This window comes from Thermobia domestica, chromosome 11 (genome assembly GCF_964235325.1).
Source record: "Thermobia domestica chromosome 11, izTheDome1.hap1.1, whole genome shotgun sequence".
Classification (NCBI taxonomy): domain Eukaryota; kingdom Metazoa; phylum Arthropoda; class Insecta; order Zygentoma; family Lepismatidae; genus Thermobia; species Thermobia domestica.
Window position 1 is genome coordinate 83966127 of NC_137464.1, and position 17001 is coordinate 83983127.

General features: G+C 33.6%; 1 protein-coding gene across 1 annotated transcript in view; it reads left to right on the forward strand.

Moving 5' to 3' along the window:
- The window catches only part of LOC145663613 (glutamate carboxypeptidase 2-like), a 92930-nt gene extending 82083 nt beyond the window's left edge, over positions 1–10847 (forward strand). Inside the window, exons 14-16 of the mRNA XM_081729721.1 lie at positions 2265–2346; positions 9024–9116; positions 10580–10847. Coding sequence (XP_081585847.1) covers positions 2265–2346; positions 9024–9116; positions 10580–10775 — 371 coding nt within the window. The 3' untranslated portion in view covers positions 10776–10847. The remainder of the gene's footprint in view (positions 1–2264; positions 2347–9023; positions 9117–10579) is intronic.
- Positions 10848–17001: the final 6154 nt, after the last annotated feature.

Below are 17001 nucleotides of genomic sequence, written 5' to 3' on the forward strand. Positions count from 1 at the left end.
GGGCAGAAGAATTTGCCTCCCCCTTGAGTTTGGGAAACATATACTTTTTAATAATTTGTATAAGAAATTTACTAATATATTAATACAAAACGCAAAAGTCATACGTCGGTGGACAATCTTGCCCCGCTCTCCGAATGAAAAAGTCTAAAATTACGCTGCTGAACCAGTCAAGTACATTACACAAATCTTTGTTGACTTTTAATTGTATTTTAATAAAGACTAAGCATCTGTCAACGCTCCCACATTGTTTATACGTTCAAAAATTCCTTGAAGGACATACCAAAATTAGCAACTACTTGTTCTTTTTGCTTCTATTAGTTCATAGCAGGTACTATTCTGGCATCACTATATTCTGCTTTTATTAGTTCATAGTAGCTTCTGTTCCTGATATCAATATATTCTGATTTTATTAGTTCATAGTAGCTTCAGTTAATGACATCAATATATTCTGATTTTATTAGTTCACAGTAGCTTGTGTTTTGACATCAGTAGTTTCTGCTTTTGTTAGTTCACAATAATTTATGTTCCTGACATCAGTAAATTCTGCTTTTATTAGTTCACAATAGCTTCTATTCCTTACATATGTATGTTCTGCTTTTATTAGTTCACAGTAGCTTCTGTTCCTGACATCAGTATATCACAATCGATTGAAACTGCGATACAGTCGAGATGAAGCTGACCGACGGAGGCAAATATGCTAAAACCAAATTATGTTTAGTCATAAGGTTCGGGGTGTCGGATAGATAAGAAATAAAAATGGAACCTGGTGCATTTTCTCTCTGAATACTAAGCTACATCGTTGTTTAATTGTTTCATTGTTTACATTGAAATCAGTTCCTTTAATCATTTTTCGTAATAAATTGCAAAAGAAATGTAAAATGCTCAGGAGTATCACTTCTTTTATTTATTAAGAAAACATACACGGGAAAATTAGAAACGTATAACATAATATTTACAAATAAAAAAAGTAAGATCTAACAAGTCCAGCTGCTTTTATTGGGAAATAATCCGTGTACATATAAACTGGAGATAAAGCATCGACACCAAACTTAGGAGCAAATGAATGAAGAATATCCCTAAAATTCTGTATTTGGAAGTCAGGTATCGAAGCGCGAAAAATAAGTTTTAAAATAACCTTGTTTGGAAAGAAAGATATTTAGTTCTGGCAGTCAGAAAAATTATACATAAATTAGTACAAGGCCTATTTAAATATCTACATTCGGGAAGCACAGTGTATATTCAATAAAATAGTATCTAGTGGTAATACGATTTCTGGAAGTTTCTCTCTTTACTCTTGTAAAATATTCTCTTATTGAGTAATTTAGTACTGGTGTCAAATATGCATACATAGAAAGCAGGCACGTACGCAAGAGGTGGGTCCTGGGGATCCGGAACCTACCTCGAAATCTCTTATGCTGAGTATATCAAATGTTGTTCATTCTAAGTAAATTTATCAGTAAATATTGGTTAGTGTTTCTTTCCGTTTCTTCTGACCATATTTATCCACTGTACTATCTTCTTGCTCTTCATCACCTCAACAACAAATACGTTTCTTTCCTTTTATGTTTATTTTCTTTGCTATTTTCCCGTAAATTTCTTGTAATTTTGTTTACCCAGAGTAGTTGTAGTTTATGTCTGTACAATCACCAGATCCCTTTTCTTTTCGTTAAGACTCACTATATCAAGAAACTTCTGTCACATTACTTGATTTCTCAAGTCTTTACACAGAATTACTGACAATCATCGTAGCGTTCGTTTCTTCATTACATGAAATCAAACATACTATTTTCTTTTATCTTCGTAATTTTCATTACCTTCACATTTAACTTCAAAATTTCCTCCATTTCTAGACAATTTTGTTTTATCCATATTTTTATTGCTTTCCTTCTCAAATTGTTCTTATTTGTTTTCTTCCCTATATCTTTAACCTTCGTTATTTAACTATCATGTGTATTCTTTCCTTACATTTTCCCCTTCCATTGCTTCGAATGAGAGAAGTATATTTCTTGCTGTACAAAAGACTATTTTACGTACATAGCTCCTTCTCTAACTTGTTCGCTGCAATACATATGAAATGTGGTTTCTATATTCTAGTATCCCAGTCATCACAGCTACCTTAACAATGCATGGAATTAACGACAAAAGACATACGAATTCACAAGATTTCCGCTAACTCGACAAGCTACTGGAGAGATTTCAGCATTCTTCCATAACATAACATAACATAACATTAGAGATCTTAATTTTTTCTTCTTAATTTTCAGATGGATTTGAGACTGCTGTGCAAGATTTTGCCGATGCAGCAGTCACTCTTCAAGCTCTTGTGGAAAACGTTGATGTTAATGAGTAAGTTTTTTTCTCTTGCCTATCAATTGACTTATGTTTCAAGTTTAACAACTTCATTGCTACCTATATTTCCTAGAATGTAATGTTTGGTATACAAGCTTCATTCAACCCGCTTCGCTGTGACCAGTTAAACGATACAATATTCTACTTAGGAATACATTTTCTATTTTCTGTTTTCTAAAAGACAGAAACTCGGTAGATAGAGAAAATTAATAACAGGAATTTTAGGAAAATAAAAAAATGGATCAAAAGATTGCGATCTTGGTCAATAATTATTAGTTTTTGGATCAGGGGTTATTTGTGAAAGGTCCCTAAATAGAGTTTTCGTATTTTCTACGGAATGTGCACATTACACTTAGTTAACTGATAGTTTGGGTTCGGCTACACTGTATGTAGCTCTCCAGATATAAGGCCTACAAGAAAATTTTTGATTTAAATATATTGGATCTTTCGATCCCCCAAAGAAACAGTTTTATACGTGTATGAACAGAATGTGCTTGGGGTCTGCAACCATTTTTACAATTTCGTCGAGTGGGTTATCTAACATTCCGGAAGTTCATGCATTTCACATCGTATTCAATGGACAGATTGATGATTAATTATCTCAACTTGTGTATAATTAATTATCAAAGTGAAATGATAAATCCCCAGCTTGACCCAAGTGCTAACTATGTTTAAAAATTCATTGTAAATTGTCGTGAAAAGACGACACACAATATCGATAAAATAAAATGCCCAGTGCTTATGAATCACAGATGCTTGGAGATAAAATGACGTAACAAAAAACATTATAGGAAAATGTCAGAGGACGCATCGAATGGAACCTTCTGCATGCTTCACAGGGCCCCAGGGGTCACTGAACATTTTAAGTAGTGAAGTATATAAGTATATAAGTTTCATAGGAAGAGAAACAAACAACTTTTGTATGAATATTATTTTTTTTTAATTTGGTACAAAATTGGTACAACACTATACCATTGGTACAACATTGGTACAACTACTCTTATCTTAAAGCTATAAGAATCGTATTACATAGCATCTTTACTGTTTTACTATATTTCCACAAGGGAAACGCTTTCGTGGTCACTGTAGTGATTTGGAACTGAAGAAAGTTATAATAAACAGAGGTAGACGGAGGTTAGGCTGCCGAAAGAGCATCAGTAACACTTGAAAAATTTTCTTTTGGTCTAGGCGCCATAATAATACATATATAATTTGATACATCGGCGTACGTATGTTGGACATAAATTATCTAGGTGATAGGCTCGTAATTCCAGTCGCTGTGGATACCTGGCTCCCGAGATTTTTCGGGTCTGAACAAGATGATTTTTTCTTTCCAATAACCTCACATAAAACAGTGTTCTGAGCATTTTCAACAACCTCACATGAAACAGTGTTCTGATCATATGATTACACCTATAATTTTTCTCTCGTTAGCTTTGAATGTGAGTAATGTTTGGGATATAGTGTTACATTTGTAAAAGATCAGATTGTGAAAGTATTGCGTTTTGTACGTTTTCTGAGGTTCACAAGGGAAAAATCACAAAAGCCAATATTTGAAGAGTTCAACCCTTTGCTAAGTTTCGTAGGTTGGTCCACCTTATATTGTTTCAGTCATTGGAACAGAATATTGTGTATATTATTCGTCATAACATATCACAAACGTTGGTAATCATGGGACAGGGTGGATCAGTTGTGAAGCATTCAACCTGGTGCGATGAGCCCATGGTTTGATCCTAGGCTATGTGGGATCGTGGAGGACAACATCGTGCTCGTAGGTTTTATCGAAATTCTGATGTTTCGTCGTACATGACCATTCCACCGATTTTTTAAAAAATATATATCTTTCACTGTCATTAATTATCTGTTTCTCTTTGAAGACAGGATATAAACCAGAAACGTAAAACTAGAATTTGCATTTAATTCAATTATCAGTCAGTAGAAACTGGTTTCTTATAATTACTGTGCTATCGTATCTGCTCTATTGTGCTACTTATTTTGCTGATTTACTAATGTGTTCCACGTTGCAATGGCTAAAGGAAACTACTGTAAACGCAAAAATATTATGGTGAAATAATATTTGTAATGTATAAAGTAGTTCGATAATAGCACTGGAGACTTCCCAGAAACATGACGGAAATGGTTATTATCTTAAGTTTGTGTGTTCTAGTATTGAATTCGGTTGAGAATTTAGGTTGTTTTTACTTGCAGAGATGTTTTCCCCTAAGCAATTTTCCTCGAACTAACCTGAATGCATGGCTATCGAATGTACGACAAACTTGCATACCAGAAATTAGCACTAAAACTCAAATCACCGTGCTGTATAATTGTTGATTCTTCTTAAGAATGAATAAAATTCGCTTCATAAGGTCGGTTGGAGACCCAAACATGAGAACATTAATTAGTATATTAACTCAGGCTGCAAACAATGCCCATTTAAGTAAATGTACTAAATAAAACTCGTGCCTCCCTGTACGTATACGTATAGCATACATTACAGCTTTTAAAGAAATTGGTAAGCTTTCATGACTATGTATGTTCATAGACACCGTGTTGTGCTGCTAAGGAAAGTAACATTAATTGCATAATTAAGTGGTTGAGTAAATTCAATGCATTCACTTTTTAACTGAGTAATATTTCAGTAATATATATTTGATTCTTTGTTGTATAATCTTGGAAATTAGTGCACTATAACTTTGTCCTCCTTAGATATTCGAGTATATTCAAACAAATAGAGAAATAGTTTATTTTTCACTAACATGACGGTGATTATTTTAACCGCACAAGTAACAAACCGAAATTCAATCTCAAATTTCGACTAGTTAGAATCAACGCATGAGCAAAAGCAAGTGTTTTCTGTAACCAGCTGGCTCTAAAATATTTTATAGCACAATAAAAGAAATCAGTGAAAATGTACATTCTCAGTTCTCATATTCAATTAAAGCATCCAATGCTTATGAATCACAAACAGTTTGAGATAATAGCGTGAAAATGTCCATTCTCAGTTCTCACATTCAGTTAAAGCGTCCAGTGCTTATGAATCACAAACAGTTTGAGATAATAGCATGAAACAAAAATTTATATACGAAAATGTCAAAGAACTTATCAATTTGTTTGCCTTTCAAAACCCCCAACATGGGGTGTCGTTGGTCACCAGAAAGTATTAAACATCAAGGCATATAATCATTACATTTGTATGCTAGGAATAAATGTCAGAAGTCTTATAGAGAGACTTTATCTATCCATCTGTCGACAGGTATCAGAGGAAAATAAGAGACCTCGAGATGCAGTGTTTCGCAATCGATTCAGCATCCCAAGAATAGGTACCATCCCCTCCGGTAACTCTCTATTCAAACTGGAAGTGGTTTAAATTAGTAATTTCCAGTTTCAACATTTATCACCATAGAACAAAAGTAGTAAAATACAGCGAGAAGTGGTCTTTTACAAACGATTCAACGTATCAGTTAATGTACGATGACTATCCTGAGCACTCTACCAAAACAGAAAGTGGTTCAAGTTTAATATTACTTTCGGTTTCAACACTGATTTCCACAGAGCAAGAACGTTAAGAGATATTGAGATGCGATTTTTGCCAATCGATTAATTGTCCCAAGAATAGCTACCATTTTCTCCTTTAACCCACTATATAAACCGAACATAGCTGCAAGCGGATTTCTGAAATCGATTCAGTGTTTCAAAAGAGTATATCGTAACAAACCACAACACTTACAAAACAAGAAGTCGTTGAAATCAGCACTACTTCCGGTTCCACTACTGATTTTCATAAAGCAAAAACGATAAGAGATATCAAGATGCAACGTTTAGCAATCATTCAGCATGCCAAGAATAGCTTCCATATTCTCTGTTAACGCTGTATTCAAACTGAAAATGGTTCAAATTAACCATTTCTGGTTTCAACATGTATCACCAGAGAACAAATAGATACCGACAAGCTGTTTTCTGCAAACTTTTCATAGTCTCAAGAGAACATACTCGTACCAGCACAACCTACAACATTTACAAAATCAGAAGTTTTTGAAATTTACTACTACTTTCGGTTTCAATACTGATTTCCAAAGACCAAAAACGTAAGAGATATCGAGATGCAGTATTTAGCAATCAGTTCAGCTTCCCAAGGGAAGATTATATCTCCTCCCTTAATCATCTATTCAATGCGGAAGTGGTTCAAATTAACGATTTGCTGTTTCAACCATTATCGCCATAGAACAAAATCAGTAAGGTATAGCTATTAATGTATTTTTGATATTGATTCAGCGTCCGAGAAACCATATTCTATATTTGATGTTATCAATTTATAGTAACCAGTAGTTACCAAGTTTGAGTATTCAGTTCCCATAATTTGGAAATCTACTGTAGTTTCACACTGTGAAACTAAACTCACTTGTTTTACATCATAGAAGTATCATGGAAGAACAAACAACTTCTGTAGAAAAGGGGTTTTCTTGTAGGGCAGAAATAATGACCATTTGAATAGTACATTCTTGTACTTTTACTTAACCCGAACCAGAGGTCATTTCGAAAACAGAGCAACACACAAAACACTTTTCCCTACAAAAATTGTTTGTTTTACGATGATGTTTTCATTGATGTATCAAATAATTTCATTGATTATACAGTGAAACCTCTACGAACGGACACCTCCCGTAACGGACACATTTTGTAATCCCCAAACATTGCAATAGGAAAAAACATATTGGCAAACCTCTCTAAAGCGGACACTCCCTAGTACGGACACGGACAGTCTTTTCTGTCTTTTATAGGTGTTATTTACCTCCGTATTACGGTCACTTTCTCTAGAAACAAGTTAAAAAGTATAGTAAAACTTCATTTTTCATTTATGTGTCACCAAAGAAGCGATGTGACATTTAGCTTCTTCAACTGTCTGCTCAGCAACCCAGATCAAGCGCCTCTGTTTAGCAACACTCTCATGTCCTTTGCATGCATCCCACTCCCACCCAAGCTATTTTAGACACAAAACTGATTGACAGTTGCTCGACGTTTGGGATGACATGTTATGCTACTGTCCCTCTGGATTCTCTGACCAAGCAGAAGACAAGTTTGGTATTTTTTGCCCACGGGTACGCATATTTTCTCAAAAAAAGACACTTCTGGACTGCAATTAACCCACAAATTAAAGCGACATTCTGAAAACGTAGTAAGTAGTGATAAGTATAAAGTGCAGAGAACTATAGCATCTTATTTCAATGTTGTGCCTCGAACATAGAGTATTGGATGGCGGAGGATAATGAAGCTACCGTAACATTTGGTAATATTCGTAAATACACGATTCATACAAAAATATTTTTTTCTAATTACATATCACCTTGATTACTAATTTAGGTAAGAAAATATTGAAACCTTTTTAAGGCGGACACCTCTCTATAGCGGACAATTTTTGATTTCCCACGGCTGTCCGCTTTAGAGTGGTTTCACTATATATTCTTTAGTGTATCATTTGCGTCTGATTAAATTTAATACGTGTGTTTTTGCACTTCTATTTTTCTTTGAACTCATATTCAAATAAATTAAAAATTTAACATATCTTCCTGACTTAGAGGTATAACACACCTTTGGTGCAAAATTCCCCTTGTTCAATCTTAGGTCATATTTTTCTGTTATCTGCCACCTCTTTATTTCACGAGTTTCTTTATCAACATTCTCTCATATATATAATTTGTCTGCTTTAATTTCACATTTTCTTGCATCTCAATACAAATACCTAATTGTTTCCCTTAATTCTATATCCTTTTTCAGATGAAATAATTTTCGTTTCAGTAAAAGTCAGAAACATCCTATATCAAAATAGGAAATACCATGTTTCATATATATTCTCTAGTTGCAGAGACAACTTGCAAACCGCTTGCTGTAAACTTGCATTGGAAGTCGGCAAACTTGCATCCGGCTTGATTGGAAAGCATACAAGCATGCCGCAAGCTGGATTCCAGTAACGAAGTTATATGGGAGAAACCTTGCATTCAATGTTCCATTCAAGCTTGACGCACGCGTTTTACGCTGATTGCTAATCAATAGCCAATGAACGGCCAGTCATGCTATGATGCTATGCAAAGGATCTAAAGTATCGGTTGTAAGTACAACAAAAGGTAGATTGTATAAAAGCATGCGTTTGAAGTGCAAGCGTAGGAAGCCAAAAGCCAAGCACGCGCCAACTGGCCGAAAGCTTTCTTGCTACTTGTGTATTAATATTCACTATTTCACCAAACTACTTTTACATTTACGAAACAACCTAATGAATTATGTAAAACTTCCGAGATTCCAACTTCATTTAATGTGAACCCAGCTAAATTGAGGTTATTATTTGCTGAGAAGACTAACTAGTCTAACTGATCAACTGTTATGAGCATACGCTGTTATGAGTGAGCGGACAGATTTTATGATGCAATATTTCCTAAGATACTGTTACTTACTGGAACGAAGAATGTTAGCAACTTATTGTTATGCAATGAGTCAAGTATGTTATTGTATGCTAAAACCAAATTTCATGGAAAGAAATAGGTATTTTTGTGTCGTGTTTGGAAAACCTCAGTAAATAAATACATAACGCAAGCATAGTTCGACAGTCTTGCACAATATTTAATATATATATACATAAAAATAGCTTCTTCACATTTACATACGATGCCTCAATTTTGTTGCAGTGTTTTGGCTCTTAGAGATGTAAACGATCGGCTGACGAAAGTGGAACAAGCCTTCATAATTCCTTGGGGTCTGCCTACCAACAAGATATACAAGTGAGTTTATTATCTATTGTTTATATGTAATGCTGAATCGTTTATGTAATCTCAAATTGAATAGTATTTAACTTATGGATAATAACATTATTAAAAATTAAATTATTTTTTAAAAATTGAATGATCTTATAACAGAAAGTGAAAGTACCAAGTTACATTTATGATGTAAATGCATACTCTTCTGAAATCAAAGCCTGAGTATTCAGGTATCAGTTCATATAATGCAGATTCCTAGCGCCCATATGGTCATTACTACTCACAAGTATTAATCTTTGTATAAAGTACGTACAGCAAAGAAGACGAAATTAAACACAAACAATTTCTTACTTTTATCACTAAAATATGACGAGTAGATACTAATTCTGTAACAGCACTACTAGTATCAGCGAACTTTAATTTATTTTCAAATACTAAAATATCCATTTATATGGTAAGCAGCAAACATGATTGAATACAACTGAGTTTCCAAATTGTAAATCAGAGAATCGGGTATGTCGCGAATTGTAAAATTTGTGTACGCCTTACATATATTTATCATCAACTTGATGGAAGGTATTTGCTAAATACTTTCACACATTCCACTGCTCGAGCTTAATATAAACAGTCAAAATTTCTATAAATGTAAGTACAAGGCAGAACATTCTTTCAATGATCTCATTATCAGTATCATTTACAAATAAATCATATTATCATCAAGAGTTACTTTCTTTGTACTTACTTACATTTACAGTTTTATTTATTTTTATACTAAAATTCGAGAAGTATTATGTCTATACTAAATTATATAAAAAAACGCATAATATATACATATATTTCCAATTTAGTTAAATATTTACATTGTAATTTAGCATCTGAATAAAGTAATTGAAAAGGAAAAAATAACTAGCACATTGTGAGTAGTGTAAGCATTTATACATTCGTCTCCCTATGTAAATACATAAAATGGAATGGTTCAGATATATTTTGAACTGTTGGTATATCATTATAGTTAACTCCAAAAACAACGTCTATCTTGAAATGACTAAATTATAATATGAATACTTGCGCAATAAAGAACAAATTTTGCATGATATGTTGTTGGCAAACTATTCTAATTATCTTTAAAATAATGCTGTCTTTTTATTTACTTGTTTTTATTTCGGTTTTTACTTTCGAACGTCGGAAGGAGAAAAGAAAGTATAGAGGTCGTGAAAAAAAATCGAATTCGAGATTTCAAGGGATTCACCCGTTACACAGCCCATAGATACCCTCTAGTTTGAAATTACAATCTAAAAATGTTTCAAAACAGTTGAATAATATTACCTAAACACAAGTGAACTCCTTGACGATAATTGTAACAAGTCCAAATAAATTATTATTATTCCCGTACAGGTTATAATACTTTACAAATATATTTACTCGTATTTTCTCTTTCTTTCTTTAAAAGATGATTTTTACTTTTATTTTTATTCATTATTTTACAGTCACATTGTGTTTGCCCCAAGCTCCACAAACAGTTACAGTGGACAAAGCTTTTCAGGATTGGCTGATCTTCTCTATGGCATAGAATCTCTACCAGAACCAGACCAATCAGAACGCTGGCAGCAAGTTCGAAGTCATCTAGCGGAAATTATCTACTACATACGAAGTGCTGCTAGTGTCTTAAGAAATGATATTTAATTAAAACAAATATTTTCAACTGTGTATACTCTGTGTTAAATTAATCGGTTGTGTAATGGATAAATAAATGAATGGCACAAATAAACTAATATGAATTTAGCTTAAAAGTATTTTGTGAATAATTTATTATTTTAAGAGGTGCTTCTATCTGTATCTAATTACAAAACACACATAATTAGACATTTATTTCATATATAGTAATATCAAAGAGATAAATATAATAAATAAGCATTACGTAATTAATAAGATAACGAAAATTTACTTTATAAACATTCTAATATACAATTTATCGTGCATTTTCCAAGGAAACTTCTAAAAATGAAGATATATATTCAATAATTGTACGTTGCAACTATTTATACGACTATCTGGGAAGAAACTATCTTTGGGTCAAGTGGAATAGCAACTCACAATATATATATATATATATATATATATATATATATATATATATATATATATATATACCCAATTATCAAATTGTTTAATTTAAACTCCTTCTGGGCTCATTATTGTTATTTATTTATCAAAAATTCTTCACTTTTTTTTTACGAAACTGGATTTATCTATATTTAAGATTAATGGCAACATCTTTGTAAATCATTAGAAATTTAATTCACTATAGTCTGACTATTCATATTGGAACTCCACATTGTGTGACAATTTGAGACAAAATATAAAATAAAAACAATATGATGATCATAACTTGAGCACAGTACTTCAATCACCTTTACATCTACGAGTACCCAATGAGTTATCCGTGTAAAACTATTAAGTTTTAATTTGTAGAAATACTTTAAAGTGATATGATACTGACAAACTCACCCTATTCTAGAAGGCCCTTCACGGACAGAGATGAAATTTTGCATGCCTGTTATTTTTAACTGATTGCTGCTTGCTAGAAGTAATTGATATAAACTAACTAATAAATAAGTTCAATAATATTCTGAACTACTCAATGTATATGCACAAATTATTTTACGTAATGGCCTTTTTAATCCATAAAATACGATAATTTATTCATTTTAAACTCATTTATGTGAACACTAAAAGTTATTTATGTGAACCAGTTGTTAAAGAAGTTGAAAAGGAAAAAGGTAATCTTTTGTCGAACATAACTTTTGAAGCAAGTAAAAGCACTAAGTATGTAGTGCGTTGGATCTGGGAACGTAGAATGTGAATATATTTTTCTTTGCACGCATTCAATATGGAAAATGGAGAGAAGGTGGAGGAATTTCCAGTACCCTCGTATATTGCAATTTCATGCTGCATAGCTACTTTGTGGATCTTGCTAGGAGTTGAACTGAAGTTGGGCGGGAAACGCTTAGAAAAAAATTGAAAAAGCTAAAAGAGCAAATGAATATGTAAATGAGAGCAAATATGTTATAGAGTAGTTGGTCTGTCTATTCAACAAAATCTTGAAGCCATACGTCACAGTTTCGCCACCCTATTCCGCACGCTCCGCCCAATAAGACCGCAATGTTTTGAACCAACATTCATAACGGAAATGAGAGTAGCCAATCAGACGTGCCGATGCTCGGTTTTTTTTTTTTTTTGGCATCATTGAGTTAATAGGATGAAAATACATATGGACAGATCCTCTATTTTTCAATATGCTTGAATGAGATTGAGATAGTTATGTAACTGAAACGATAAATAAAATGTATGTGTATGAATGGAAGAATTAATAATTCGAAAGACAAGAAATCGAATAGTGTTACAATGTATGAAGAAGTGATTGAAAATATACTTAGTTATACTGAAGATCAAGTACATTATTATAATTTGAGTTATCCTTCGGTAGTATCCTCCTCTAAAGACAACTATTGAGGCATAGATATGAGATACGCGCTCTCGCTGAGCTTCAGAAATAGAACATACATAATTATTCGTAAATATACTCAGATTCAAACGTACATCTAAACATAAATACAATGGGTCCATTCTGTTTGGTTATTTGTTTACTTACAATACTCCTGCTGAAGGTAACAATATTTTGCGTACCTCTTTCTGTTTTTTTTTTTTTTTTTTTTTTTTACATAGAATTTTCTAAACTCGAAGTTTCACAGCAAATTCAAACACCTCGTATGGATACTTAAGTGAATACTAACGTCTGGGTCCTAAAGGTCAAGTGTGATAAGATACTGAAACACATATTTCATTTGAAATACGATTTTTATTTTAAATACTTTATTTAAAACATTAATTTAAAATATTTTACTTTAGATGAAAAGTAGGAGCACCAAATTTCATGTATCTAACCTTAAGGGACTTCGAGATATGAACATCTAATTATCATAATTGCAATCCCCAGCCTTTTCTCTTCTCACTACTTTTTCCCTTCTAGGTAAAAATCAAAGTTTGCTGAACTACGCGTTCAATTATTTCAAATAAAAAATAAATTCCAAATTTCATATCTCGAAACATACGGGATTGAGAAATATTAACATTTTATTATAATAATTGAAACTTCCATTCCCTTATTGTTTCCCAAATTTCCAAAAATATTTCCTTTGGCACTTTACGTCACAAAACATTTACTGTTCCAATTTTCAAGTTACTAACTTAAGTAGTTTGGCGTAGGCGTTGATCAATCAGTCAGTCAGGACTTCACCGTGTGTAATGACAGATCATGAAATGACAGTAGTTAATCGTCTGTAGAAGATATTAAAAGTGTACATGTGTGGATCATTGGAAATAGGATCTAGTCGGAGAAGTACTTTACAATAGATAACTAGTAGAAAATTCTAAAAAGAAAAAAAAAATGAAACGAAATCTTTCAGCTAAATGTCCCACGATTATGAGTTTACGATAAGGGACATGGATGATTAAGGCAAATGAATGACGATGGAAGAATTGGTGGAATGAGAATGTGGAAGAAAACAGGGGTATCCATATAAAACCCACGGAGGCGCTGTTATCCACCACAAATTTTCTTGTCCGGGAATTGAGCCACGGTCCCAACAGAAGTAAGCTGTACCACTGAGCCACCATGCCCCAGAAAATTAAGGAAATAGGATTAAAGTATACATATATATTTATTGTGCAGTGTTTTTTGCTGAATCATTAAAATGTTTTTTTTTTAAACTTAAATTTACTATATTCTATGTTATAAGTTAGCTGTTATTATTGGCAGATATTATTTTAAAATAACTTCCTACGATAAACGGCCTTAAGAAAGAATTGCTCTTTAGGAAGACAATCACTACCATTGGCTAATTTAAACACTCAACACAATCTAGTATGAAATGCCAGAAGATATATATGGGAGAATATAATGGTATATCACATTTTCTAACGTTCAAGTAAACTGAGAAAGAAGGTTCAACATTCTTATGCAATTCAGTTCAATGAGACATACGATACAAGCCTTCCCTGCCATCTGCAGGTATATTTCCGAAATTAAACTACCTACATACTGTTCCATGCTTCAATCTGGAAAGTGTTTCGGATGCCCCTTGTTCTGGTCATCCACCAACCCGAAAGGAAATTTGTTCAAATGAAATGAAATCTTTGAGTTTTACGTCCCACGGTTATGCCGGTTAGGCTAAAGGGCACGGTGATGATGAGTAACGAATGAAATGATGGAATGAAGAAAGTGGGAGGAAACGGGAGAACCCCGAGAAAACCCACACACACGGTGTTTGTCCACCACAAAGTTCACTTGGCGGGGGCAGGAAATTTGTTCAGGAGTTAATGCGTCAGTAATGTGTTCACCCTGCAAGTCGAACAGAAAGCTTTCTGCAGAATTTGGAATTGCAATAAGTGCAGGTATAAAAGAACCTTCTGGCCATCCTGTACGTCACTACGTTTGTCAGAAAGATATAAATGTGTGTTAAATAATAAATTGTATTCAATATTCATTATTTACATTTCAAGTTGTAACTATAATGACACTAAATCTTGAGATTAACCATAATGACACGGACGTAAGTCCAAATTGCCGCATATGAATGTCTAAATCGAATCAAATAGAATTGCACTCAAGTAATTCTTATTACAGCACCGAATATGTTCCATTTGATCTACACATAGAAAAATATGTATGTGGTGTACGTAATAATGTAGGACACATACGTAAATTCTGTACATTTTGGACTCAACATAAGACTATAGATAACATCCTGAAGGAAACGTATAACTGAAAACCTATGTTTTATAATTCTTTCCGTATAAGTAAACGGTGGTCCAACTACAATGCACGATGTTAATTATGTGTCACACCGTAACGTCAAGGTTCTTGCCCAACTTAATTTGACATTTCTTTGTTTCAGGTTTGGCAAATTCAACCAAACGATATGTGGTTGCAACAGGATGGTGCCACGTGCCACACAGCCAACGAAACATTGGCTCTTTTGCGCGAAAAATTCAATGGCCGTGTAGTCTCACGTGGTGGCGATGTTAACTGGCCGCCACGATCATGTGATTTGACACCATTGGACTTTTTTCTGTGGGGATATTTAAAAGAAAAAGTGTACGTCAATAACCCAAGAACAATTCAAGAGCTAAAGGATGCGATAATTCGGCACGTTAATGATATTGAACCTCGATTATGTCTCAGAGTCATTGAAAATATGGACCATCGGATATAAGTCTGCCACCGAATCCGTGGCGAGCATTTGGCCGATATTTTGTTTCACACATAATTGTCATAGATTCTTCTATCATAATAAAAAATATTAAGATTATTCTCTGAAAACTTTGCGTTTTATTTACAACTAGCAGCGTTCACCCCGCTTCGCTGCGGTCACCCCGGAACGCAATAAACTTTGTTACTTAGATAATTTTTACTTTTTCGCTTTCAAGTGATATGATAAAAACCATAGAAGATTGCAGTAAATGTTAACATTATATCGCCTGTCATTTATGTTAACCCGCCCCGCTTCGCTGCGGTCACCCCGGAACGCAATAAACTTTGTTACTTAGATAATTTTTACTTTTTCGCTTTCAAGTGATATGATAAAAACCATAGTAGATTGCAGTAAATGTTAACATTATATCGCCTGTCATTTATGTTAACCCGCCGAGTGACACGGTCATGCGGGTTGCATATAAATACGTTTATTTTTACCTATGATGAACTAACAAAGGATTTGTACGTTATGGACACTTGAATGGTCAATTATCTCAAGACACTGGTAATTAAAAATTAAAGTGATATGATAAAAACCATCTAGGGTCCAAATCCTAATAACCCCCCAAAAATGAAAGAAATTGGTTCAGCCGTATTAGCGTGATGAGGGAACAAAGGATTTGTGCGTTCTCTTTTATATATAAGATTAACATCGTGCATTGTAGTTGGACCACCCTTTATTTCATCTATACGTACTTTTGGTATGAAATAAAGAAATGTAGGTGGTCGAGATCCCAGATACAGATGGATGTATATAACATATAGCTGGCGTATGTAACATAGTATACGTATGTAATATATAGAAGACTGTTAGATGTCAGCCATCTGCAGCGGCATGATGTCACGTCTAAGCAGGGAAAAGATAGAGCGTATGTAGCATATAGATAACGTACGCTCCATACAGATTTCCGTAGTAAACTTAGGGATTCCGTATATTTGTACAATATACCGCTGTCCAGATAACGGATTTTTCTTATTATTATAAAAATGTATTTAAGAGTATAAATTTATCCATAATTCAAAGTGTATCAAACAGTAAACTTGTATTAAAGGTAAGTTTCAAAACCTGTACAAATCAGTTGCCATTTTCTATAGGTTTTATATATATGTAAATTTGAAATAAGGTAATTATATCAAAGAATGGATCTTTAATGTATTTGCCGAATACATTGTTCGATCGTTGTCGGAGTTGTAAAGAATTTAAAAACAAAAGAAATAAAAGAAATATACTCTAGAAGTAATTACCTGAGAGAAAGGGAGATTATACTTTCAAAGGTCGAGAAACGGCTGATTCAGATCCGAGGAGATCAGACACAAGTAGTACCAATCAAATCATGAGAACAAGGCATTTCATCACTCCATCACCACTAGCTGGACCACTAACCAGTTCATTCAGTCGTTCAGTCAGTTCGTGTAGTATCACAAACAATGGTTAGATTTCTACCCTTGGGAGACCCGGGTTCGATTCCCGGCGGGAGCTCATGTGGTTCGGATTCCACGTTAATCAGTAGGTCCACGTCTCATATAGCCTCGCTGCTGAAAGGGACGCTAAACTAAAATCAACCCAACTCAACTCGATTTCTACCCTATGAA